Below are 27,011 nucleotides of genomic sequence, written 5' to 3' on the forward strand. Positions count from 1 at the left end.
ATACATTATCCTGTTTATATATTGCTGACTTAAATTTGATAAAAACTATGGTAAGAATTTTGCATTTATCATAAGGGATATCAGTCTCTAGTTTTCTTTTTTTGTTATTTTATTCATTTTATTTTTTTGGTTGTGCTAGGTCTTCATTGCTGCATGTGAGCTTTCTCTAGTTGCAGCCCGTGGGGGCTGCTCTTCGTTGTGGTACATAGGCTTCTCATTGCAGTGGCTTCTCTTGTTGCAGAGCACAGGCTCTAAGGCTCAGTGGTTGTGGCGTAAGGGCACAATTGCTCCGAGGCACATAGAATCATCCTGGACCACGGACCAAACCTTTGTCCCCTGAATTGGCAGGCAGACTGCCACCCACTGTACCACCAGGGAAGTTCCCAGTTTTCTTTTATTGTAATGTTTTTGTCCCGTTTCAGCATCAGAAGAAAAAAGAAGAAAAGGTCCATATAGTCAAAGCTATGGTTTTCCCAGTAGTCATGTATGGATGTGAGAGTTGGATCATCAAGAAGGCTGAGCATCAAAGAATTGAAGCTTTTGAACTGTGGTGTTGGAGAAGACTCTTGAAAGTTCAAGGAGATCGAACCAGTCAATCCTAAAGGAAATCAACCCTGAAGATTCATTGGAAGGACTGATGCTGAAGCTGAAGCTCCAATACTTAGGCTACCTGATGTGAAGAGGCGACTCATTGGATAAGACCCTGATCCCAGGAAAGACTGAAGGCAGGAGGAGAAGGAGACAACAGAGGATGAGATGGTTCGGTAGCATCATCGACTCAATGAACATAAGTTTGAGCAAACTCCAGGAGATGGTGAAGGACAGGGAAGGCTCGCATGCTGCAGTTCATGGGGTCACAAAGAGTCAAATACAACTGAGCGACTGAAAAACAACAACATGACTGTGTAAGTTTGTTAAAACTTGTCAAAATGAGGTTCCCAAGTTGATGCATTTTATTGTATATACTCAGTCTCAATGAAGCTTTTTTGCCCCTGGCTTGAGGATGGTTAAACAGATAATGGGATAGACTGTGGTGGACATTTCCTTGGTTTTAGCTGTTACAATTGAGGGAAGAAGAAAAACTGGGAGTGGATTGTATTACGATGAGAAAAGAAGCACCGTTGACATTACCTCTGATGAGGGTTCCCTCTTTTTTTTTTTTTTTTTTTGGCCATGTGGCCAATTTAACTTTAGCTGCCCTTAAGGTCCCCTGGAACAAATCATTGACCCGACGAGTCTTAATAATTCATCGCCTTACTTTCAAGTCACAGTTTAACTTGGTACCTCTAAAAAAGTTATAAACACTAGTTTTTAGTTCGGGTGACTTAAGGCCACAGCAGAACCAGGAACTGATGAACTGAGAAGACAAAGAACAGCCTGTCTCCTCCCCCCTGCACCAAAAACCTGGAAACAGTTTGTGGGAGCAACAGGCCTCCACTCCCAGGCCCCTGCGAGGTCCTACCCCATGGCCTTCAATGACATCCTGCTGCAGTTGGGGGGAGTCGGCCGCTTCCAGAAGATCCAGGTGATTCTGTTGACTCTGCCCCTGCTCCTGACGTTTTTGCACAACACCCTGCAGAACTTCACCGCCGCCATCCCCACCCACCACTGCCGCCCACCTGCCGACACCAACCTCAGTGAGGACGGGGACCTGGAGGCCTGGCTGCCCCGGGATGGGCAGGGGCGGCCCGAGTCCTGCCTCCTCTTCACCTCCCCCCAGCGGGGACCGCCCTTTCCCAATGGCACAGAGACCAACGGCACAGGGGCCATAGAGCCCTGCCCCCACGGCTGGATCTACGACAACAGCACCTTCCCTTCCACCATCGTCACTGAGGTGAGGAGCCCTGGGCCCCCAGCTTCTTCTCCCAACCCCTGTGTCCCCATCTTACCATCCCCACACATACCCACACACACACACAGACTGTGCAAACCTGACCTGAATTTGTCCAAAGACCCTGGAGCTATGAAGCGTTCTGCCCAAAATGCAGGACAGAAAACAGGGGTTGGAATTGAGGTCTTCCTGGTAGAGAAGGTTATGGAACGCCTTGCAGAAAGCTGTTCCCTGCCCCTCCAACCTCCCCCAGAGAGAGAGAGATACTGCTGCTGGAGTTCAATAGTCTACTTTGGTTTCCCTGAGAGTAGGAAGGTGTGGGAGTGGTACAGAGAGGTGGAGAAAGGAGGCAAGCAGAGAGTGGAGGGCAAAGAGAATATTCCTGAGCAGGGGATTCTGGGCTCAGAGTCCTAGAGACAAAAACAATTTCCTGACTTCGTCTAGAAATAGCTCTCAGCAGCTGGGGCCAGGAGATGGAGAGCAGCCAAGGAACTAAGATGGGAAAGAGAACAGGGTTATGGGGAGGGGGAGGGTCCTTTCATCTCTAGTGATTTAACACCCCTCCCCCGAAACACACACACAGTCGATTGTAGAGTCTCCCTGGCCTGCTAAATGGTTCATCCGGCTGAATTCTGCACTCTGTAGCTGTCGCATGGATCGTGCTCTTAACATCTGTTCTAGTCAATGGTCTTTTGGTTGCAAGAAAGAGAAGCTGTCTCCAGTCAGCTCATGAGGAAAGGGATTTCAGGAAATCCAAGGGCAGGAAACAAAGCGTGTCCAGGCTTCATGGCAACTGGAACCAGGGATTGGAGCTCCAGAGGCATCACTATACACTCACTCTATGACTCTCCTCTCGACCCATTTCGTCTATGTGCTCATCTCGTAAGACGACTGCTGATCCCAGCTCTGCCCCATTACCTCTCAGATTTAGGGCCCACCACCAACCGAAGGGGCTTCCCAGGTAACACTAGTGGTAAAGAATCTGCTGCCAATGCAGGAGACATAAGAGGTGCAGGTTCGATCCCTGGATTGGGAAGATCCCCTGGAGAAGGGCATGGCAACCCACTCCAGTATTCTTGCCTGGAGAATGCCCATGGACAAAGGAGCCTGGGGGCCTAGAGTCCATGGGGTCGCAAAGAATCACATGAACTCACCAGCCAGAACATTTCCGTAAATCTTAATTCAAATTCTTAGAAAAGGCTCTGATTGGCTCAACCCAACACATTGATGAGTAGCCCCCGTCACAATCCTGCAATTGGCTCAGGTGTCCACATTTAATCTAATCATCACACCAAGGGACAAAATAGTGGGATTATGTGGCCCCTTGCCTGGTAATCAGGGCTGTGCAGAAGGGGCTGTGGGTGAGCACAGTCTCCAGACCTACCTGATGCAGCATCAGTCTGAAAGTGGTAGGAGTTAAGCCATACTTCCCACTAGCCAGACCCAACACACAGAACTACAAGGTAAGTAAGGATGGCTAGTCCTCCTCCCTCTGAGCGTCATAAGCCATCCCCTCCTGGCATGGCTGAGGGGGAATGCCTTCCTTATTCTCCAGCCTCCACCCAAATTCTGAGACATCCTCTTCCGCCCACCTTAACTTGTATGCTATCAATCCCTCCAATTCTGCTTTCCCGTTTCCCTTCTTAAAACTCTGCACCCTGCTTTCCAAGTTCGACAATACTCCAGGAACTATTAATATCAACCTTGCTGTTGTTCTTCTGTTCAAAACAGCAGGCAGTGTGATCAGAAGCTCAAATTTATTTGGATTCCTTGCCATCTGAAGCAAAGAATCTGGGTGAGTGAGCACCTTAGCTTTCCTTCTAAATGGAGAGTTAGTAGTCATCTTCTCATCAGTTTCGGTGACTGACAAAGCCAGATGCCTACAATTTTCCTGAGTTGTGGGGAGAGGCCAAGAATAATCCAGTCCTCTTCCAACAGGTACTGTGTGTGGGACCAATGTCCACAATATTTTAATGAACACAGCCAGGATAACTCTTCCTTGGGCCAATAATGCCAAAGGCTGCACCAGAAAACACTTCATTAGGATAATAGGCAGCTTACATGTATAGCCCAGTGTGAAGCTGGACCTTTTGAGTTGTGAAGCAAATGCAATAGCCCACAAGTTACCAAGGGTTGCTTAAGCAAGAAGATTAGTCTCAATGAAGATGCTCCACCCAGGCCACATGGCTATATCTAGTAGGCACAGCAGCACAGGTCTCCTGAGGAAGACAGGTCCCAGCTTGCCCCTTGGAAAGAACTCCTAAAGGGCCCTGTATCCCAAAGGGATACTTCATCCCTCTGAATGAAAAGCAAAAAAAATTAGTATAATAAGAAATAAGATGCTAGCTTTGGGTTATAATAATTAAAAAAAAAAAAAACCTACCTGAGCTCTTCTCCTTATTTTCTTTTTTAGTATTTATTTATTTAGCCAAGTCAGGTCTTAGTTGTATCACGCGAGATCTTTCTTTGCAGCACACGCACGGACTTTCTAGTTGCAGCAAGCAGGCTTCAATATTTATGGCACACTGGCTGATTTGCTCCAAGGCAAGTGGGATCTTAGCTTCCCGACCAGGGATCAAATGTGCATCTCCTGCATTGCAAGGTGGATTCTTAATCACTGGACCACCAGGGAAGTCCCCTCCTATTTCCTTCTGAATTAAAATATCCTGAGTATGCTCCTTGGAAGAAAAGTTATGACCAATCTAGACAGCATATTAAAAAGCAGAGACATTACTTTCCAAACAAAGGACCTTCTCGTCAAAGCTATGGTTTTTCCAGTAATCTTGTATGGATGTGAGAGCTGGAGTATAAAGAAAGCTGAGTGCTGAAGAATTGATGCTTTTGAACTGTGGTGTTGGAGAAGACTCTTGAGAGTCCCTTGGACTGCAAGGAGATCCAACCAGTCCATCCTAAAGGAGATCAGTCCTGGCTGTTCATTGGAAGGTCTGATGCTGAAGCTGAAACTCCAATACTTTGGCTACCTGATATGAAGAACTGACTCATTTGAAAAGTCCCTGATGCTGGGAAAGATTGAAGGCGGGAGGAGGAGGGGACAACAGAGGATGAGATGGTTGGATGGCATCACCGACTCAACGGACATGAGTTTGAGTAAACTCTGGGACTTGGTGATGGACAGGGAGGCCTGGCGTGCTGCAGTCCATGGGGTCGCAAAGAGTCGGACACTGAGTGACTGAACTGAACTAAATAATTGGCAGCTTCTATCTGAACTGTATGAGTCAGGACTCCTGTTTGCTAGTGGCTGCAATTCAACTCAAACTAATCTGAGCATGAAAAGAGGGTATAAAGGTTCCCATAACCCAACCACAAGACAAACAAAGGCAGAGCTGGCTCTAGAGCCCATGGGAACCAGGGCCATGTGTGCAAGACCTTTGTTGGCGTTCATCTGTTCTCTGCATGATGGGCATGTAACTATGACACAGATGCTTCGTTTAACATTGCCACTGCCCATTCTGGGCTCACTTCTAATAACTGTCTCTCTGCTTCACCTTTTTAAAAATTGTTTGAATAATTTTATTTATTTACCTTTGACTGTGTTGGGTCTTCATTGCTGTGCGGACATTTCTCTAGCTGCAGCAAGCAGGGGCTCCTCTCTAGCTGTGGCACAAAGGCTTCTCGCTGCGGTGGCTTCTCTTGTTGCTGAGCCCAGGTTCTATGGGGCCAGGGCTTCAGTAGTTGCGGCTCCCAGGCTCTACACCAGAGGCTCAATAGTAGTGGCGCACAGGCTTAGTTGTTCCAAAGCACGTGGGATCTTCCAGGACCAGGGATCAAAGTCATGTCTCCTGCATTGGCGGGCAGATTCTTTATCACTCACTGAACCAGCAGGGAACGCCTCTCTGCTTCAACTTTGAAAAATTCTGGGAAAGACATTTTCTGACCTGGGTCGGGTGCCCACTCCAGATCCAATGACTACAGCGCAGGGAGGGCCTGAGTTACTATGAACGGCCGGCCTGAGTCCGCCTTTCACTTCTGTTCCGCAGTTGAACAGCAGTTACCATTTCATGGCTCTACTTCCTGGCCCCGCTGCCATTCGTTTTCTCTTTTTCTTTCCCCTGAGGCCAGTCTCACAGCATCTTTCATTTATCACAGGCTTTATCAAGTTAGCAGTGCAGAGCTGTCCTAGACAGCAATTCTGAGTCTCCCTCAAATCCACGACTACCCATTCCTATGCTTTGGTTCCTTAGGGACGAATAAACAACAGGTCCTGTTGTATAGCACAGGGAACTATATTCAATATACTGTGATAAACCATAATAGAAAAGAATATGAAAGAGAAATACATGTGTGTGTAACTGGATCACTTTGCTATACAGCAGAAATGAACATAAGCATACTGTGAGGTACAATGTAAATAAGCTTTGGCATATATATATAAAGCACTGTATCAGTTCAGTTCAGTCACTCAGTCGTGTCCGACTCTTTGCGACCCCATGAATCGCAGCACGCCAGGCCTCCCTGTCCAGCACCAGCTCCCGGAGTTTACTCAACTGTGTGTGTGTGTGTGTGTGTATACATATATATATGAGGCCCAGGAGCACACAGAGGTATATGAGCCTCAAGAGCCTCAGGTGCACATGAAGAGAACATATATAGTAAAAGTCTGTGCTCACCCTAAGGTGATATAACCCCTTGAACTGTTGCTTTCACAGACGACAAGTACCTTAGGGCAAAGCAGAGGCAGATAAATTCTTTCTGACTACATATTCCATATTCATTTATCAGTTTCTATTCTGAACTACACCCAGATTTCATCACTAGGCTGCATACAAATTGTGTTCTCTTCTCACTCCTCTGACTTCTTTTGTTATTTGACAAATCCTTATTTTTCCATTTTCTCTAAAATTGATAAATCTATTTTTAAAATTGTATTGAAGTACAGTTGATTTCCCTGGAGAAGGAGATGGCAACACACTCCAGTATTCTTGCCTGGAGGGTTCCATGGACAGAGGAGTCTGGCCGGGTACAGTCCATGGGATCACCAAGAGTCGGGCACAACTGAGCAACTATCACTCACAGTTGATTTACAATGTACTTCATAGTGTACTTGTGTTCATTTCTGCTGTATAACAAAGTGATCCAGTTACACACACACACACACCCACACACACACATATATATATCTTCTTTTTCATATTCTTTTCTATTACAGTTTATAACAGGATATTGAATAGAGTTCCTCATGCTATCCAGCAGGACCTTGTTGTTTATCCATCCTGTACACAATAGTCTGTGTCTTCTAATCCCGCACTCCTAATCCTCCCCTCCTCCAGCACTTCTCTGACTTCTCTCCTCTTTCCTACACTCTCTTGCTTCTCATCCTTCCATTCCTCAGTTCCAGTCTATCTTATTCCTAACTCCTCCCTACAATGCGTCTCCATCTCCACAGTTGTATTCTATTCACCAGTTTCCAATAAGGACTATTAAAATGAAGTCCCAGTTTGACAAAACCCTAAAATCTTTTTTAAATAAAAGTTATATCAGATAACACATAGAATTACAGAAAAGTAGTTATTTGAATAAAACAGCAATAAAGTCCATTGCTTTTTTTCACTTTTCATTTTATATTCCAGTTCAGTCGCTCAGTCATGTCCGACTCTTTGCGACCCAATGAATCACAGCACGCCAGGCCTCCCTGTCCATCACCAACTCCTGGAGTTCACCCAAACCCATGTCCATTAAGTCAGTGATACCATCCAATCATATTATCCTCTGTCGCCCCCTTCTCCTCCTGCCCTCAATCTTTCCCAGCATCACGGTCTTTTCAAATGAGTCAGCTCTTCGCATCAAGTGGCCAAAGTATTGGAGTTTCGGCTTCAACATCAGTCTTTCCAATGAACACCCAGGACTGATCTCCTTTAGGATGGACTGGTTGGATCTTCTTGCCGTCCAAGGAACTCTCAAGAGTCTTCTCCAACACCACAGTTCAAAAGCATCAATTCTTCGGCACTCAGCTTTCTTCACAGTCCAACTCTCACATCCATACATGACTACTGGAAAAACCATAGCCTTGACTAGACGGACCTTTGTTGGCAAAGTAATATCTCTGCTTTTGAATATGCTGTCCAGGTTGGTCATAACTTTCCTTCCAAGGAGTAAGCGTTTTTTAATTTCATGGCTGCAGTCACCATCTGCAGTGATTTGGGAGCCCCAAAAAATAAAGTCAGCCACTGTTTCCCCATCTATTTCTCAAGAAGTGATGGGACCGGATGCCATAATCTTAGTTTTCTGAATGTTGAGCTTTAAGCCAACTTTTTCACTCTCCTCTTTCACTTTCATCAAGAGTCTCTTTAGTTCTTCACTCTCTGCCATAAGGGTGATGTCATCTACATATCTGAGGTTATTAATATTTCTCCTGGCAATCTTGATTCCAGCTTGTGCTTCCTCCAGCCCAGCATTTCTCATGATGTACCCTGCATATAAGTTAAATAAACAGGGTGACAATATACAGCCTTGACGAACTCCTTTTCCTATTTGGAACCAGTCTCTTGTTCCATGTCCAGTTCTAACATGTTGCTTCCTGACCTGCATACAGGTTTCTCAAGAGGCAGGTCAGGTGGTCTGGTATTCCCATCTCTTTCAGAATTTTCCACAGTTTGTTTAGGGCTTCTCAGATGGCTCAGTGGGTAAAGAATCCTCCTGCAATGCAGGAGATGCAGGTTTGTTCCCTGGGTCAGGGAAGTCCCCTGGAGGAGGACATGGTAACCCATTCCGGTTTTCTTGCCTGGGGAATCCCATGGACAGAGGAGGCTGGCGGTCTACAGTCCACAGGGCCGCAAAGAGTCAGACATTACTGAAGCGACTGAGCGTGCACACATGGCTATTTAACAATGTTGTGTTAGTCTCAGTTGTACAGCAAATTTATTCCATTATACATATACCTGTATCTATTCTTCTTTAAATTCTTTCCCCCTTTAGGTTGTTGCATAATACTGAGCAGAGTTCCTGTGCTATACAGTAGGTCCTTGTTGATTACCCATTTTAAATATAGCAGTGTGTACATGCCCATCCCAAACTTCCTAATTATCCCTGCCCTCCCCCTCTTTCCCCGGTAACCATAATCTCCTTCTCTCAGTCTGTAAGTCTCTTTCTGTTTTGTAAAGAAGTTAATTTGTATCATTTTTTTTGTTCATTTGGTTAAATGTATTTGTTCTTTTTTTTTTTTTTAGATTCTGCATTAAGTGACAGAGAGTGATATTTCTCTTACTCTGTCTGAAAGTCCATTGCTCTTCTGAGAAAGTGTTCAAATGCCAGCTTCCCAAATTGTATATCATGTGGTGTGTGCACAGGGTATTAATAGTCCCACAGTAATAATTAAATTCACAAATAAGGACTTCTTTCCAATCAAATCAAGATTATCAAGCAATTATACCTGAAGGATGAATTCATTTGGATATATTAATACACCCTAGGGAGCATTCCCTAAACATCCTGGTCATCCCAGTCCCTTTTCCTTTTTCTTTTTTCTGTTAGCGAAAGAAATGAGTTTTAAAATTCACTCAAAAGTATACAAAAATTAGCTCTTACTTGTAAATGAAATGCCACACTCATTTGTCATCTTTACTTAATTTTAGAGGCGTCTGTGAGCAGTATGATTTTTCTCCAGGTTCTAGAGATGTTTTACTCCACCTCGAAATGAAGTACTTTTAAAATGGGAATCTTTTTTCTAATATTCATTAAAAAGAGCAACAAAAGTTAAACTATTAGTTAAGGTATTCAAGTGCTGCTTACACAAGATTGCAAATAACTACACCCTCTCAGACTTGCTTATGGAAAGTTAAGGGAAGGATGCAAGGGTATTTCACAGAACCCTAGGTCAAGAACTTGAGCCCAGTCTTATGAGAGACCACAATCAGGAGGTTGAGGAGAACCAGCGCATCTGGACTCTCCATCCCTACCTCTCTGGCACTGTGCTGTCACCCTGATCTCTCTGAGCAGGTTCCTCATCCTTCTTCCCCTCAGCCCTCCTCCTCTCCCCCTCCTCCCCTCCGCCTCCTCCCCCTGCCTCTCTTCCCCTTCTTTTTTTCCTCCTCTCCCACTCTCTCTCTGTCGCATGATTTCTCAACTCCACTTCCACGTTGTTCCACATTTGGCCCTCTCATCCCAGCTTTAAGTGTCCTTACAAACCTTGCTTCTCTGAGTCCCTTTTCCAAATCTGTAAGAAAAAGAACCAGATTTTTAATTCTGTCAGTGTTCTTCAGCTGCACCCAAGGAGGGACAGGTTAAAGAGCCCTGAAAGAGGGTTAGCGATTAGTGCTTTGAAAAGGGGGAGCAGGCTACTCAGTCATTCCCAAAAATATCTCTTACGTGTTTTGAAATCACTTGAATCATTATCACCAGGAGAAGATGGCAAGAAAGATTGTGTGACTCAGGGAGGCAGGCTCTCCTTATGTGCCGGTCCCAATCCAACATACTCAGCCCACCAGGAAGGATGGAGTGGACTGTGGTGGGGCCAGCCTGGCTCTCCTTGACTCTAGTTCTTCCTTCCTTACAGTGGGACCTTGTGTGTACACGCAAGACTTTGCTGCAGTTGAGTCAGTCCATCTTCATGGCAGGAATACTGGTCGGAAGCTTGATGTCTGGGATCATGGCAGACAGGTCAGTGATGAACAAGCCTGAATCAAGGAGCAACAGCATAGCCCCTCTAGGCTGGACACAGAGGGGAGACTGGCAGCCCTGTGAATCCAGAGAGGGACACAGAACTGATCCACCCAAGCCTGACCATGTCTGGAAGGTCTGTAGGAATCACACAACTGTCTATCAGCACTTTTCAGGTTCACCTCCTTTCAGTTCCTCCTCACAATACCCTTGTGAAGCCAGCATGAATGTTACCATTAACTGCATTTTACTAATGAGGACACTGAGATTCAGGGATGCAGATAATTTGCCCAAGATGCTTAGAAGGAACCCAGAAAATTATGTTGTTAGTTTTGAGGAGTGGGATTGGAAAGAAGAGAACTTTTCACTCTTTGTTATTATACTGTTTGAACTTTAATGGTAATTCATTACTTTTGTGATTGTGTACTTTTTTTTTTCCCATCTGCTCTGGGTCTTTGTTGCTGCTCGAGGGCTTTTCTCTAGCTGCAGAGAGCAGGAACTACTCTGTGCTGTGAAGCACAGGCACTAGGCACTCGGGTTTCAGTCACTGCAGCACACAGCCTCAGTAGTTGGGGCGCATGGGTTTAGCTGGTCTGCGGCATGTGGCATCTTCTTGTACCAGAGATTGAATCCAAGTCCCTGCGGACTTAACAGGCGGATTCCCATCCACTGTGCCAGCAGGGAAGTCCTAAAGTAAATATTTAATGTTTACTTTTTAAAAAAAAGTACAGTCACACAGCTAACAAGTGGAAAAAGCAGGACAAGAATCCAGATTTTCTGACACCCAGAAGAAATTGCTTCCCACCACTTCTGCCTTGTGTATGACATGTGAGTGTCACAGAAACACAAACCTGGCAATCAATAGCAGTGAGGGACCAGCCTCAGGTCTGCCACAACTGTGCACCACAAGAAGGTTATGCCACCTCTCTCAGACATGGCTTTTCCACCTATAAAATGGAGGCTGTGATAAGGGTTAAATTAGTACCTGCAACTCAGTGTTCGTTACCCTAACCTTGACTGTCTTCCAGGCCAGAGACCATAAAAATAACCATGGGATGAATATTAAGAGGCAGTTTTCTAAAGAATAAAATTTGAGGGTGTACCCATGGCTGATTCTTATTGATGTATGACAGAAACCCACAAAATTCTATAAAGCAATTATCCTTCAATTAAAAAATAAATAAATTTTTAAAAATTTTAATGAAATTTGAAAATACTATGTCACAGCAGATCAAAGACACAAAATGAGCTTTATTATTCATAAAATATAAGCCACAGTCAAATCCATTTTGAAAAAGTATAAACCTTGCATAGGTTTCCCAAAAATAAAAATCCCATAAACCAAGCTCATGGATACAGAGAAGAGACTGGTAGTTGCTAGAGACAGGGAGGAGGGGATGGCCAAAATGAGTGAAGAAGGTCAAAAGTTACCACGTTTAAGCTACAAAATAAGTAAGTCAAGGGAATGTAATGTACAGCATGATGACTGTGCTTAATAATCCTGTATTGCATTTGAAAGTCACAAAGTGAGATCTTAAGTGTTCTCATCACACACACAAAAAATCATGGTAACTATATATGGTGATAGACTTTAAGTAGATTTATTGTAGTGCTCATTTCACAATGTATACAAATATAGAATCATTATATTATACACCTGAAACTATTTCACTGCTGTATGTCAATAATACCTCAATTTAAAAATACATCACAAAAGGCTGTCTCCTAACAGGAATGTTGGTTGTTTCTATCAACCAACAGTCAAAGACTCAACCACACCCCAAAGCAGTAGTTCCCAAACCTTGGAAGCGTGTTAAAAATCAGGTTTCTAGCATACCTTCCAGATATGCGATAGGCCATAAGTGGGGCTCTGGTATCTGCATTGCTTTCAACACACCCCTGTGATTCTGATGAAGGCGTGTGACTCCCTCCACAGAGGTTTGCTGAGATGCATCAGGACCCTGGACAGCAGCAATCCAAGGATCCTCCCAACAACAGGTCCCCTAGATGCCAACCTTCACCCAATTATTCTCCACCTCCCATCTCAGCATCTACCCCATGGTCACATGCAGGCAGCCTCACAAGCACCTGTTAGATTGCCCAGGGCATCAGGATGAGACAGCCAGGGACACGGGACAGGGGAGCAAGCATTGTGCTTTCCAGGTTTCCCCTCCTTTCACAGGCTGGGCCGCCTGAAGGTGCTGACCTGGAGCTACCTGCTGTTAGTGGTCTCAGGGACCTGCACTGCCTTCGCCCTCAACTTCTCAGCCTACTGCATTTGCCGATTCCTCTCAGGCATGGCTGTGTCGGGTGCCAGCAGCTCGTCTATGATTCTGAGTGAGCGGGAACCCAGGAGGGTCAGCTCATGGGGACTCCTCAATCACAAGGGTGCAGTGACCCAGGGAACCTGATAGATGCAAACCTCAACTCCTTCCCTGAGTACCTGTCCCAGCCCATTCTGATCTATCTGGGTCTTTCCTGGAGTAGGTAGTGCTCCAAGAAAAAAAAATTAAGATCATGGCCTCTTTGGTGGCTCTGATCATTTGGGGCTGGAATTTATAGGTATTTAGGGATCATTGTAAGGATGAACTAAGTAAAGACTCAGAGACTGGAGTGGGGTTGCTTAGAGAAGCCAGGGAATCTTTTATTCAACACTTGTTTATTAAATACAATTTCAAAAGGCATTTAATTGTGTCACATCCAGCACTGTGGATAAACAAGTGAACAAAAAGACACTACCCATGACCTTAAAGAGTTAATAGTAGACTGGGTGAGCTGCCAAGCAGTTACAAATTGGTTTACTAAAGGCGAGGATGGGGGCTATCCTGGATGATGTGGGAGTTCAGAAGTGGGGTGCTCAATCAGGACTTGGGGAGCCAGGAAATCACCCCAGAAGTGGTAACATCTAAGCTCAGAACTGCACAAAATGTGAGGCAGAAAGAGAGGAAGTAAAGTTCTTGGGCAGAGTTCTAGACAAAAAGAAAAGAATATACAAGTCCCTGAGGCCAGAGTATGACCCCTAGGAAGAAATGAAAGTGCTGCAGAATGGCCTGAGCATAAGGCTCATTCATCTCTATTTCCCAGGTCAAGCAAAGGCCATGGCACAGGATCTTCAACTCTAAATGCTTGTTGAATTAAAACGAGTTGAAGGAAGTGCAGAGGGAGCAGCTGTAGGCAGGTCAAAAGAGGTTTGGGAGAAGCAAGGAAATATGAATGTTGAGGTTGGTGACACTGATTAGGAGCATTCATAGGAATTCAGAACCTTCTAGACCATCCCTACACACACACACACACACTGAACCTAACCAAATATCATACCATCCTTACCTTATCCAATGAGGGGCCTAGGGGTGCAGAGCAGGACTGAGCTCACGAGATGAGCCCTTCCACTCCAGTGTGAGGCTCCTCCTCCACCCCCTAAATATACACATACTCACACAACCGACTTCAACCGAAGCTCTGCTCTTCTCCCCAGGTCTGGAGTGGTTGCCCATCCATGCCCGTCCAAGTCTGGGCCTCCTATTAGGATTTGTTCCCAGCCTAGGCCAACTCTTCCTGGCTGGCATGGCTTACACTCTGCCCCACTGGCGCCACTTGCAGCTGTTGGTGTCTCTGCCCCTCTTCATTACCTTCGTCTACTCCAGGTGAGTGGGACCTCAGTGTAAGGTAGAGTGCTCAAAATAAGTCACAGATGGATATAGCATCTCCTAGAACACCCCTTCCCTTCCTCCTTAAGTATCAAAGCAGAGCAAAGCAAAAAGAATCAATGTCCACACTGATAGGTGAGGAAGACCATGGCCAGAAAGGACTAAGACTTGTCCCAGGTCTCCCAAGTAGACAGGGATAATCCTTGAAGTAGAACCCAGAGCTCCTAACCTCAGCCCAGGATTCTTTTCACCCCTCCCAGCTGTCTTCCCACTCTGGTCTGTGCCTTTCTCAGAAACCCACAACTCTGTCAATTCAGGCTAAATTCATGCCACCCCCAAACCCCACCCACAGGTTCTTCGTAGAGTCTGCCCTCTGGCACTCCTCCTTGGGGAACCTGGACCTCACCCTGAAGGCCCTGCAGAGAGTGGCCCAGATCAATGGGAAGCAAAAAGAGGGTGCCAAGCTGAGTGTGGAGGTGAGACCCCCTCCCAAGACCCTCTGTGATACCCCACCAGGGCTCCTCCACCTGCCCCCCCCCATTCTAGAATCCAGGTCGTCTGGGGCTTCCCAGGAAGAGGGTGGAGGGAGGGGTCCCCAGGGGAAGCTAAGTGCTGAGCCCCATCTATCCAAACAGCTGCTCCAGATGAGTCTGCAGAAGGGCCAAGCCCAGCCATCGATGCTGCAGATGCTGCGCTCCCCTGCTCTCCGTCAGCTCTTCTTCTGTATCGTCCCACTGTGGTAGGTCCATCCCCACTCATGTAAGAAAAAGACAAACTGATGGGCAGATAAGCAGACTGAGGAAAACAGGACATCCTGGGTAGGTGGGAGGCTGAGGGAAGCCCCGCCTCCAGTGGGAAAGGACATGGGTATTCTGGAGACTCAGAGGGCTCCCCACCTGCTGAGGGAGAGAGAGAAAGCCCAGCTCTACCTCCTCTCCTGAGCTTGCATCTCAGCCAAGCGGCACCACTGACCTTGAGAAGAAAAAAAAAAGCAGCCACCCCAAGAAGCCCTGAGCTTCTGGACCTAAGAGTTCTGTATCACAGGCTCTCACGTTCTCCTGAAGAAGTCTGCATTCTTCTAATTGCCATGTAACAAATACATACTTAACAGCTTGAAATAGCACACACTTATTAGCTCACCATTTCCATGGGTCAGGAATCCAGGCAGAGCTTAGCTGAGTTCTCAGCTTAGGACTTCACATTCTCATCTGGATACTCAACTCGAGAAGACTCCACTTCTAAGCTCACCCAGGTTGTTCAGTAGCCCAGTCATGTCCAACTCTTTGCGACTCCATGGACCACAGCACACCAGCCTTCCCTGTCTTTCACTATCTCCTGGAATTTGCTCAAGTTCATGTCCATTGAGTCAAAGATGCCATCCAACCATCTCATCCTCTGTCGCCCCCTTCTCCTGCCCTCAATCTTTCCCAGCATCAGGGTCTTTTCCAATCAGTCAGCTGTTTGCATCAGGTGGCCAGAGTATCGGAGTTTCAGCTTCAGCATCAGTCCTTCCAATGAATATTCAGAGTTGATCTCTTAAGGATTGACTGGTTTGATCTCCTTGCTGTCCAAAAGACTCTCAAGAGTCCACAATTTGAAAGCATCGATTTTTCAGCTGTTACCTGAACTTATTTCCTTGCAGTTGAAGGGCTGAGGCTTCTTGCTGGCTATCAGCTGGGAGTTAACCTCAGCTTCTAGAGATTGCTCTGTTTTTCACAAGGACTTTCCCACCATGGCTGCTCACTTCATCACACCAGCAAGGAGCATCTCTAGAGTGGGTCTGCTAGCAGGGGCCCATCCTGGAGGCTGTCTGCCACTATGTCTTCCTAAATACTATGCAATGTGTCCCTGGCAAGGGGGTCGTTTGCCGTTGACAAGAGTATAACCATGATCTCACTTGATTTGCATACTTCCATAACTGTTCTGAAGGAAAACTTAGAGGGCGGCAGAGGATGAGATGGTTAGATAGCATCACTGATTCAACAGACATGAATTTGAACCAACTCTGGGAGACAGTGAAGGTACAGGGGAGCCTGGTGTGCTGCAGTCCATGGGGGTCACAAAGAGTTGGATGTGTGAGGACACACACACGTGAGTGCACACACACACACACACAGAGCAGGGAAATGGAAGGAGGGGAAGAGGACCTGTTGTGAGGTAAAAACATGAGGTAAAAACAGGTTCAATCCCTGGTTGGGGAATTAAGATCCTGCAGGTCACATGGTGCAGCCAAAAAACAAAAAGAATATGGCTCTGGTATAAAAGGTAACTAGTCTAAATGTTCAGTCATCTTAACTATAAAACACAAATAATAATAGTACCAGAAATAGATTAAATAGAAAATAAATATACGAAAGAAAGTCAAAACAAAAAGTCAATCTTTGAAAATACCAATGAAATGGGCAAATGCCTGGTAATAATAATAAATTTTTTAAAAGACTAGACATGGATAAATATTGGGAATAAAAAACTGAACAATAGATCTAGAGTAGTTAAGATGCAAAAATTTAATTATGTAAGTAAAGATGCAAAAAATCTACAAACAAGTCTATACTGATAAATTCTAAATTTGGATTAAATTGACAAATTCTTTGTAAAAATAATATAGGAAAACTAATTCTAGAATAAATTAAAAATTTGAATAATAAACTTTAAAATCTCATCTCAAAAGAACACCCTGCCCAGATATTAATACAAGTGAGTTCCACCACATTTTCAAGGAACAAACCTTCCAGTGTTATATAAATGATTCCCCAAAACAGAGAAAAAGGAAAACTATGTCAACTACATTCTGTGAAGCAAGGTGATACTGAAACCAAAGGAGATTAGTTATGAAATGAAGATAACAGGCCAATGTTACTCATAAACAGATACAAAAATCCTAAACAAAATATTAGAAAAATGAATTCAGTGATGTATAAAAAAAGATTATACATGATCAAGGAGAGTTGATCTCAAGAAAGCAAGGATAGTTTTACATTAGAAAATACATTAAGGACTTCCCTGGCAGTCCAGTGGCTAAGACTTGGAGCTTCCACTGCAGGGGGCACAGGTTCAATCCCCTGTCAGGAACTATGATCCCACATGTCATGGAGCATGGAAAAATATATATAGATATAGATATAACCACATTAACAGATTATCATCCCAATAAAATTTAAAAAAACAAACCTTGAATAAAAATTAACATCCAGGGACTTCCTTGGTGGTGCAGTGCTTAAGACTTCACCTTTCAATGCAGGGCATATGGGTTCCATCCCTGGTCAGGGAACTAAGAGCCCACATGCCTCACAGTCAAAACATCAAAATATAAAACAGAAGCAAAATCCAATAAAGACTTTTAAAATGGTTCACATCAAAAAAAAATTTTAATTAACATCCATTAAAAACAGTCTTAGTAAAACAACAATAGAAAAAAAATTAACTTGATAGAAACAGCTACCAAAAATCCACAACAAATACTATTATTAATGGTGAAACTTCAGAAGCATTCTCTGTACATTTGGGAATAAGACCAATGTGCCTGCTATCTCCCTTTCTATTCAACATCATCCTAGAGAGTGTGATCAGTGCCTGGGATAAGAATAATAAAAGAAACAGGACTGGAAAGGAAAAATCAAAGCTATCACTACTTAAGGAGGATGTAGCTGTCTGTATATAAAATAGATAACTAATAAGAACCTACTGTTCAACAGAGGGAACTCTACTCAATACTCTGTAATGACCTATATGAGAACAGAATCTAAAACAGAGTGGATATATGTATATGTATAACTTCATTGATTCTCTTTGCATATAGCAGAAACATAATATCGGAAGTCAACTATACTCCAGTGAAAATTAATTTTAAAATATACATATAAAAATCTAAAATTTATACCTGATACGTGTATACCTGAAATTTAAAAAAAAAAAAAATTAAAAAATTAAAAAAGAAAAAATAAGAAAAAAAAAATCTAAAATTATTAGACATAGTAAAGTTTGGCAAGGTGACTGGATACAAGGTCGATAAATGAAAGATCAAGGGACTTCCCCGATGGTCCAGTGGCTAAGACTCCACCCTCTCAATGCAGGGTGCCCAGGTTCAACCCTGGGTCAGGGGACCGGATCCCACAAGCCTCAGCTAAGAGTCCATGTGCCGCACTAAGTCCTGGTGCAGCCAAATAAATAAATCAATGTTATAAATAAATAATCAATTGCAGTCTCTACTCTTCCAAAAGAGATTTTTTTCAATTCCTATATCAATAAAAATGTTGAAATATATTAAAATATATTAAAGAAAATGTAAATAAATGTATTATGTGCAGGGATAGGAAATCTCATAATGTCAACTCATAATTGACATAAGTTGATATTAAAATGTCAACGGTTCCAATATTGATAAATTCAATGCAATTCTGATGAAAATCCCAATGGATATTTTCAAGAAACCAGCAGGTAAATTCTAAAATGTATATAAAAGTACTGTGGGCCAAGTATAACTAAGGTATTTTTTAAAAAGGACAGAGGGAAAGGACGTGCCCTACCAGAAATTAAGACATATTATAAATTCTGGCTATAAAATTGTAGTAATTGAGATAGTGGATGCCAGAGCAGGAAGGGACAAACTGTCCAATGGAAAAGAATAGCAAGCCCCAAAACAGATCCACTGGGAAAAACACTGCAGATGATTGGATAAAGCCTGGACTATTGAACAACTAGTACCAGGACATCTGGGCTTTCCTGGTGGCTCGGTAATAAAGAATCTGCCTGCAACACAGGAGACACAGTGTCGATCCCTTGGTTGGGAAGATCCCCTGAAGAAGGAAATGACGACCCGCTCCACTGTCCTTGCCTGCGAAATCCCATGGACAGAGGAGCCTGGTGGGCTGTAGTCCATGGGGTTGCAAGAGTCAGACATGACAGCAACTAAACCACCCACCACCAACAGGACACCTATTTACCTATATCAGAAATAAATAAAATCCAATCCATATTTCAACCTTAAAGAAAAATTAATTTCTGTTGAAGCGGGGAGGATTTCTGAAGACATTCTTTAAAAAGGCTAACCAAAAAAGAAACACTGATAAATTTTTCTATGTTAGATTTTTTTTTTCTCCTGGCCATTTGTTTCACCATAAACAAGGTGAAAAGAGAAAAAGAAGGTATTTACAAGGATTTGTACACAGCATTTATAAAGAACTTCTGGAAATCAATGAGAGGAAAAGACTATTTCCATTAAAGTAACAGAATAACATCGACAATAATCCCCCAAAATATAAAGTATTTTTAAATATCCTTGAAGTATTTTTAAATCTCCACCAAGGAGCTGGAAAACTAGGCCAACCATCTAAGGGCAGTTGGGAATTGGGAGCCCGGAGAGGTAAGCAGAGCTCCTGAGTAAGCGCTACACATGAGGAAGAAAGTCACGTGCATTCTCTCTGATCTCAGAATCAACTGCTTAACACAGTACTGGGGATCCTGGACAACACTGCTGTATTCAGAAACAAAAAGAAATAAGAAATTTGGTGTCTTCCCTGGTGGTACAATGGACAGGAATCTACCTGCCAGTGCAGGGGACACGGGTTTGATCCCTAGTCAGGGAAGATTTCACATGCTATGAAGCAACTAAAGCCCATGAGCCACACCTACGGAATCCCATACACCTAGAACCTATTCTCTGAAACAAGAGACGCCACTGCAATGAAAAGCACCCCCACTGCAACAAGGAGTAGCCCCCACTTTCCACAACTAGAGAAAGGCTGAGTGCAGCAACAAAGACACAGCACAGCCAAAAATAAATAAATCTTAAAAAATAAAAATTAAAAGAGAAGTGTTTACAACATCATTATTTAGAGAGATTATGACCATCACCCTAAATAAACCAATAAAATCAATGTGTGTGTGCTTAGTTGCTCAGTCGTGTCTGACTCTTTTCAACTCCATGGACTTCAGCCCGTCAGGCTCCTCTCTCCATGGGGATTCTCCAGGCAAGAATACTGGAGTGGGTTGCCATGCCCTCCTCCAGAGGATCTTCCTGACCCAGGAATCAAACCCAGGTCTCCCAATTTGTAGGTGGATTCTTTACCATCTGAACCACCAGAATCAATAAACAAAATTAATAAAACAGTTTAGCAGGATGGTGGTTACGAAATCAAATTACCAAATGTCAAGAGCAATAACATAGAAGCTATACCCTAGAAGCAGTAATCTAGAGAAAAAATCCAGAAGATAACCTAGAAAATCTTTGAAAATGAAGACACTATTCAGAAAAGCACATAAAGCAAGATATTACCAGGAAATTAACAGAGGACACCCAAGACTTCCATGGAGAAATTTTCTGAAACCTTCTTAAGATATAAAGATTATCTTAGTAAATGGGGAGACATTCCACACTCTTGTTTAGAATAACATAATAAAGATGTCAAGTTAACTTTTAGAAATTTATAGAAATTCAACAGAATCTAATCAGAATTTCAATTAGATCATTTTTAGGAACTCCAAAAATTATTCTAAAATTTATAAAGAAGAAAAAAGACCATAATTGCTAGTCAGTTCTGAAACAAAGCAAAGAGGAGTCTCTCACTCTACCATCTATAAAGACATATAACAAAGCCATGGTATGTCTGTGGCTTTCTTGGTGCAAAAAGAAACAAATAAAATTAATGAGAGGGCTTGGAAACTAATAGATACAGATGGAGACAAGGATCAGATGAAGACAGAGGCGGGGGAGGAGGAAGGAAGGGGAGGGAGAGGAAGAGGAAAAGAGAAATATGGCAACTATACTGATTCGATTATATCAAAAAGGACTTCTGCTTATTGAAGGATGCAATGGACAAATTTAAAAGACAGAGGAATTCCCTAGTGGTCCAGTGGTTAGGACTCGGCGCTTTCACTGCTGGGGTCTGGGTTCAATCACCAATCAGGGAGCTAAGATTCCACAAGCAAGCCACAAGCAAAAAATATATATATATATATATATTAAAAGACAGAGGGTAGATTGGGAGGAGGTTTTTACAACATTTAACACTGAAAAGTTCAAATATTAAAAATATAAATGCTGCTGCTAAGTCGCTTCAGTCGTGTCTGACTCTGTGCGATCCTGTAGATGGCAGCCCACCAGGCTGCCCCATCCCTGGGATTCTCCAGGCAAGAACACTGGAGTGGGTCGCCATTATGGAACACCTACAAATCAACAAGAAAGAGAAGGAATTCCAGTAGAAACTTTGCAAAAGAAATAAATACATGGGTATTTTATAGACAATGAAACCCAAAAGATTAACTACATGAAGAATGAGATTGTCACTTTGCACACATTAAAGTGGCAACATTAAAAAGCTGGATTATGCCAACTGTTGTGGCCACAAGAGAATACGGAACCCCTAAATCCCCACGTGACCTACACGCACCACTGGTGGGTATGAAAGTTGGTGCTGCTATTCTAGAGAACTACTGGCAGCACACACACACACACAGCCCTAACCACTCCCTTCTTGGGCTTCATCTTAGAGAACTTTTCACATAGGAATGCGTACATGATCCATGCTCGAGCACACTCACTGCAGTGTTGTTTGAGGTCATGGCTGATGGGCAGCAGTCTAGACATTTAGGTGAACCATGGAGAGATGCCCGCTGTGGAGGGCTGTGCAACAGTAGGTAAACGTATAGGCATGGAAATACCTTTGAAACAGAGTGTTGAACTAACACAACATTATAAAGCAATTATACTCCAATAATAATAATAATAATAAAAAGAGTGCTGAATGAAATGAGAAATAGAATGATCTATTACTTATACCATTTAGGTAAATTAAAATATTTGTACACGAAACAATACAAGAACATATGCAAATAAAAAATGCATATCAAACGTGATAGAATAAGTTGACTTTGGCAAGGAAGGGATTGGGAGAGGAGAACGATATTATAGCTATGGTTTTTCTAGTCGTCATGTACGGATGTCACAGTCGGACCATAAAGAAGGGTGAATGCCAAAGAGTTGATGCTTTCGAATTGTGGTCCTGGAGAAGACTGTTGAGACTCCCTTTGACTGCAACAAGATCAAACCCCTCAATCCTAAAGGAACTCAACCATGAATATTCATTGGAAGGACTGATGCTGAAGCTGAAGCTCCAATGGGCCACCTGATGTGAAGAGCCGATTCACTAGAAAAGACCAGACCCTGATGCTGGGAAAAATCGAGGGCAGGAGAAGGGGGCAACAGAGGATGAGATGGCTGGATGGCATCATTGACTTAATGGATTCAGTGTGCGCAAACTCTGGGAGATAGTGAAGGACAGGGAAGCCTTGTCTGCTGCAGTCCATGAGGTTGCAAAGAATCAGACATGACTTAGCAACTGAACAATGATGATTATATTGATAAAAAGGACTCAACAATTAAGATGGGGAATAAAAAGGCCTTTCAAGTACAAATGATAATAGAGGGTGAAGGTCATGAACTGAGCTTTATAATTAACTCAACCCTCTGCTTCTGGGGTTCAAAAAAAAAATGTAGAAAAAGAGAGAGTGACTAGGCTGGTACTTTAGATAAGGTGATCTGGGTGGGTCTCCTCTGTAAGGATCAAAGGCAAACAGTAAAGAATAAATGAGGAAAGAAAGGGATAGGGCGAAAGATAAGAACTGGGTAGTCAGGACACATCACATAGGAATTTAGAAAGAAGTCAGATTTTTTTCTAGCCTGATGAGATATCACTGGTGATTTTAAGCAGAGGGTGTAAGGATCTGAGTTACAGTTTTTAAAGATCACTTTGTGGGAATTTGGGGTTGACATACATACACTATTGGTTTTATTTGTTGTTATCCAGTCACTAAGTCGTGTCCAACTCTTTGGGACCCCATGGACTGCAGCATGCTAGGCTCCCCTGTCCTTCACTATCTCCCAGAGTTTGCCCAAATTCATGTCAGCATCATGCTTCAGCATGAGTCCTTCTTATGAATATTCAGGGTTGAATTCCTTTAGGATTGACTGGTTTGATCTCCTTGCAGTCCAAGGGGCTCTCAAAAGTCTTCTCCAGCACCACAGTTTGAACACCATCAGTCCTTATGAATATTCAGGGTTGATTTTCTTTAGGATTGACTGGTTTGATCTCCTTGCAGTCCAAGAGACTCTCAAAAGTCTTCTCCAGCACCACAGTTTGAAAGAATCAGTTCTTTGATGCTCAGCCTTCTTTATGATCCAACTCTCACATCCACACATGACTACTGGAAAAACCATAGCTTAAACCATATGGATCTTTGTTCACAGTGATGTCTCTGCTTTTTAATACATTGTCTAGGTTTGTCATAGCTTACCTTTCAAGGAGCAAGCGTCTTTTAATTTCATGGCTGTAGTCACTGTCCACAGCGATTTTGGAGCCCAAGAAAATAAAATCTGTCACTTCTATTTGTCATGAAGTGATGGGACTGGCTGCCATGATCTTAGTTTTTTGAATGTTGAGTTTTAAGCTAGCTTTTTCACTCTCCTCTTTCACCCTCATCAAAAGCCTCTTTAGTTCCTCTTCATTTTCTGCCATTAGAGTAGCATCATCTGCATAGCTGAGGTTGTTGATATTTCTCCTGGCAATCTTATTTCAGCTTGTGACTCATACAGCCAAGCATTTCACATGATGTACTCTGCATAGAAGTTAAATAAGCAGGGTGACAATATACAGCCTTGACACACTGTTTTCCCAGTTTTGAACCAGTCCATTGTTCCATGTCCAGTTCTAACTGTTCCTTATTTACCCACATACAGATTTCTCAGGAGACAGGTAAGGTGGTCTCTTTAAGAGTTTCCCAGTTTTTTGTGATCCACACAGTCAAAGGCTTTAGTCAATGAAGCAGGAGCAGATGTTTTTCTGGAATTCCCTTGTTTTCCCTTTAATGTAGCGAATGTTGGCAATTTGATCTCTGGTTTTTCTATGTTTCTTGAACCCAGTTTGTACATCTGGAGGTTCTCAGTTCACATACTGCTGAAGTCTGGCTTGAAGTATTTTGAGCATAACCTTCCTAGCATCTGAAATGAACACAATTGTATGATAGTTTGGACATTCTTTGGCATTGCCCTTCTTTGGAGTTGGATTGAAAACTGACCTTTTCAGTACCATGGCCACTGAGGAGTTTAATCTCTTCAACTTCTGTTAGGTCCTTACCATTTCTGTGCTTTATCATGTCAATCCTTCCAGGAAATGTTCCCTTGATATCTCCAATTCTCTTGAAGAGGTCTCTAGTATTTCCCATTCTGTTGTTTGGCTCTACTTCTTTGCATTGTTCATTAAAGAAGCCCTTCTTTTTTTTTCTTTTTTTTAAATATAAATTTATTTATTTTAATTGGAGGCTAATTACTTTACAATATTGTATTGGTTTTGCCTTCTTATCTCTCCTCAATGTTCTCTGGAACTCAGCTTTCAGTTGGATGTATCTTTCCCTTTCTTTACCTTTCACTTCTCTTCTTTCCTCAGCTATTTGTAAAGCCTCCTCCAAAAGAAGACAACCATTTTGCCTTCTTGGATTTTTCTTTAGTATTTTGGTCACTGCCTCCTGTACAATGTTACATACCTCCATCCATAGTTCTTCAGGCAGTCTATCAGATCTAATCCCTTGAACCTATTCATTACCGCCACTGTATAATCATAAGGGATTTGATTTAAGTCATACCTGAATGGCCTACACTACCGATACTATATATAAACAGATAACTAATGAGAACCTCCTGTATAGCACAGAGAACTCAGCTTGGTGTTCTGTGATGACCTAAATAGGAAAGAAATCCAAAAAGGACAGGACATACATATACATGTAGCTAGTTCACTTTGCTGTACAGCAGAAAATGACATAGCAGTGCAAAGAAACTATAATCCAATTTTTAAAAATAAAATAAATAAAGATCACTTTGGCTTCCTCGTGGAGAATAGACTGGGAATAGAAGGGCCCAGAGTAGAAATGGGGCAACTCCCCTGGCGGTCCAGTAGCTAAGACTCTGTGTTCCCAATGCAGGGGGCCCTGGTTCGATCCCTGATCAGGGAACTAGATCCCACAAGCTGCAACAAAGATCGAAGATCCCTAGTGTCATGACTAAAACCCATCACAGTCAAATAAAATAATTTTTAAAAAACAAAAGTAGAAATGGGATGACCGGCCAGGAGCTTACTGCAATGGCACTGGCAAGAGGTGAAAATGACTCATCGTAACCTGGGGCTTCCCTAGGGGCTCAGTTGGTAAAGAATCTGCCTGCAATGCAGGAGACCTGGGTTCAATCCCTGGGTTGGGAAGATAACCTGGAGAAGAGAATGGCTACCCACTCCAGTATTCTTGCCTGGAGAATCCCATGGACAGAGGAGCCTGGCAGGCTACTGTCCTTGGGGTCACAAGGACATGACTGAGTGACTAACCACTTTCACAGCCTGGTGGGCAGTGGTTGTGGAGATGGAGAGGAGGGAGCTGATTCTGAATGTGTTTTGAAGGAAGAGCCATCCAAAGATGTGGGGAAATAAGGGAACAGGAGTCATCAGGACGATTACTAGATACTTGAACAACTGGGTCATTCGACATGCCCATCGATGTGCCAGGATGGGGAATCTGAGCGAAGAGCAGATGTGGAGGTAGAAACGAAGAATTCTTGCCATATAAAATTTGAGGGGCCTTTTAGACACCCAAAATGAAGGTGTTGGGTAGGAAGCTGGATATGGTGTCTGGAGCTTGGGGAAGAGGTTGGTTGGGGATTTGTTCACAGTTATACAGTAAGTTCAAATTGGAACCGGAACCCTGGCTTCTTGGTCCTGAAAACAGTTACTATCAACTTTCCTTTTAGCCAGCCAGGGTAAGTGCATCCCTGTGAAAAACAAATGAAAGTGTTAGTTGCTCAGTCATGTCCGACTCTTTGTGACCCCATAGACTGCAGCCCGCCAGGCTCCTCTGTCCATGGAATTCTCCAGGCAAGAATACTGGAGTGGGTTGTCATTCCCTTTCTCCGGGGGATCTTCCCAACCCAGGGGTCAAGCTCCTGTCTTCTGCATTACAGGCAGATTCTTTACCATCTGAGCCACCAGGGAGGAATGTGAAAGAAGAAAACACGATTGACAGGCAGAGTTAGGGCACCCACAGACCTCACTGGCCTCACCGGGGTGCTCTCCCTCCCTGCAGGCAGAGAGGTGTGAATGTGACAAACTGCTTGGCGAACATAGGCAGCATTCTGAGCCCGCTGGTGGGCATGACCTCTGACCTCTACCCTTCCCTGCCTCTTTTCATCTATGGAGGGGTCCTCGTGGCTGCCTGCCCCATCACTGCCCCCCTGCCAGAGACGCGGGGGCTGCCGCTGCCCAACACACTGCAAGACCTGGAGAGAAGGTAGGCTTCCCCCCACACCCTCAGAGCTCTAGGACCGCACAAATCCTTGATCCAGTCCATTTAACAAAAAAAAAAAAGAAAAAAAAACAGATCCAGGGGAGACCGGGGACTTGTTGGGGTCATTCAGCTAGACTCTGGTGGAGCCAAGGCCAGAATCCAGCCCTCTGGCTTCCCTGGTCCTGTTTTCACAGATAGACAGAGCCCCCTAGAATCCTTTCTGGGGCTCTCAACTCTTGGAAACAGTGGGAGATTTGGACATAAAGTGGGACAACTGAGCACAAACCTAAAAAGGATCCCCCATCTCTACTCCCACACCCCGCTTCTCCTTCCCCTGTAGGTGGAAAGAGAAATCGGGGCAGAAGCAGCAGGAGCAGCAGATGGTCCCGCTCCAGCCTCCTGAGAACTGAGCAGGGGCAGCGGGTGGACGGAGTCCCTGCGTCCCCACACCAGGAGGAGGGAAGGAGAAACGGCAGCCAGGGGAGGATGGGCGGGGCCTCTACTGGACCTGTGGTTCCAGAGAATACTTCCCCGGGGCCCCCAGTCCCAGCCAGACCCATCCTATCATTTCATTAAAAACAGCTACGCACATAAAATGA

The 27,011-nt window shown here is 43.7% G+C and overlaps 1 protein-coding gene and 1 long non-coding RNA gene across 4 annotated transcripts; one reads left to right on the forward strand and one right to left on the reverse strand.

Moving 5' to 3' along the window:
- Positions 1–91: 91 nt before the first annotated feature.
- LOC147341994 (uncharacterized) lies at positions 92–2,249 on the reverse strand. Its single transcript, XR_015157831.1, has 2 exons — positions 1,937–2,249; positions 92–882 (listed from the first exon to the last, which is right to left on the reverse strand). It is a non-coding gene; the product is annotated as an uncharacterized LOC147341994 (long non-coding RNA).
- Positions 1,155–27,008, forward strand: LOC147341995 (solute carrier family 22 member 6-like). Of its 3 annotated transcripts, none has more exons than XM_086384506.1 (8): positions 1,155–1,834; positions 10,341–10,444; positions 12,627–12,781; positions 13,920–14,088; positions 14,444–14,567; positions 14,727–14,830; positions 26,212–26,415; positions 26,753–27,008. In XM_086384506.1, exons 1-8 carry the CDS (start codon positions 1,466–1,468, stop codon positions 26,820–26,822), a joined length of 1,299 nt encoding a protein of 432 aa, XP_086240632.1. In that variant the 5' UTR covers positions 1,155–1,465; the 3' UTR covers positions 26,823–27,008. The 3 variants fall into 3 exon arrangements, with proteins under 3 accessions (XP_086240632.1, XP_086240634.1, XP_086240633.1); XM_086384508.1 differs by having other exon boundaries at positions 26,325–26,415; XM_086384507.1 differs by lacking the exon at positions 12,627–12,781 and having other exon boundaries at positions 26,325–26,415.
- Positions 27,009–27,011: the final 3 nt, after the last annotated feature.

Source organism: Bos grunniens, chromosome 29, assembly GCF_055505025.1.
Source record: "Bos grunniens cultivar Pamir isolate PY7600 chromosome 29, Bosgru_T2T1.0, whole genome shotgun sequence".
In the NCBI taxonomy this organism is placed as follows: domain Eukaryota; kingdom Metazoa; phylum Chordata; class Mammalia; order Artiodactyla; family Bovidae; genus Bos; species Bos grunniens.

Coding starts and splice junctions, on each gene's coding strand:
- LOC147341995 (XM_086384506.1), top strand. CDS start 1,466: ATGGCCTTCAATGACATCCTGCTGCAGTTGGGGGGAGTCGGCCGCTTC. Junction 14,089..14,443: donor ATTACCTTCGTCTACTCCAG/GTGAGTGGGACC, acceptor CCCCACCCACAG/GTTCTTCGTAGAGTCTGCCC. Junction 14,568..14,726: donor GTGCCAAGCTGAGTGTGGAG/GTGAGACCCCCT, acceptor CTATCCAAACAG/CTGCTCCAGATGAGTCTGCA.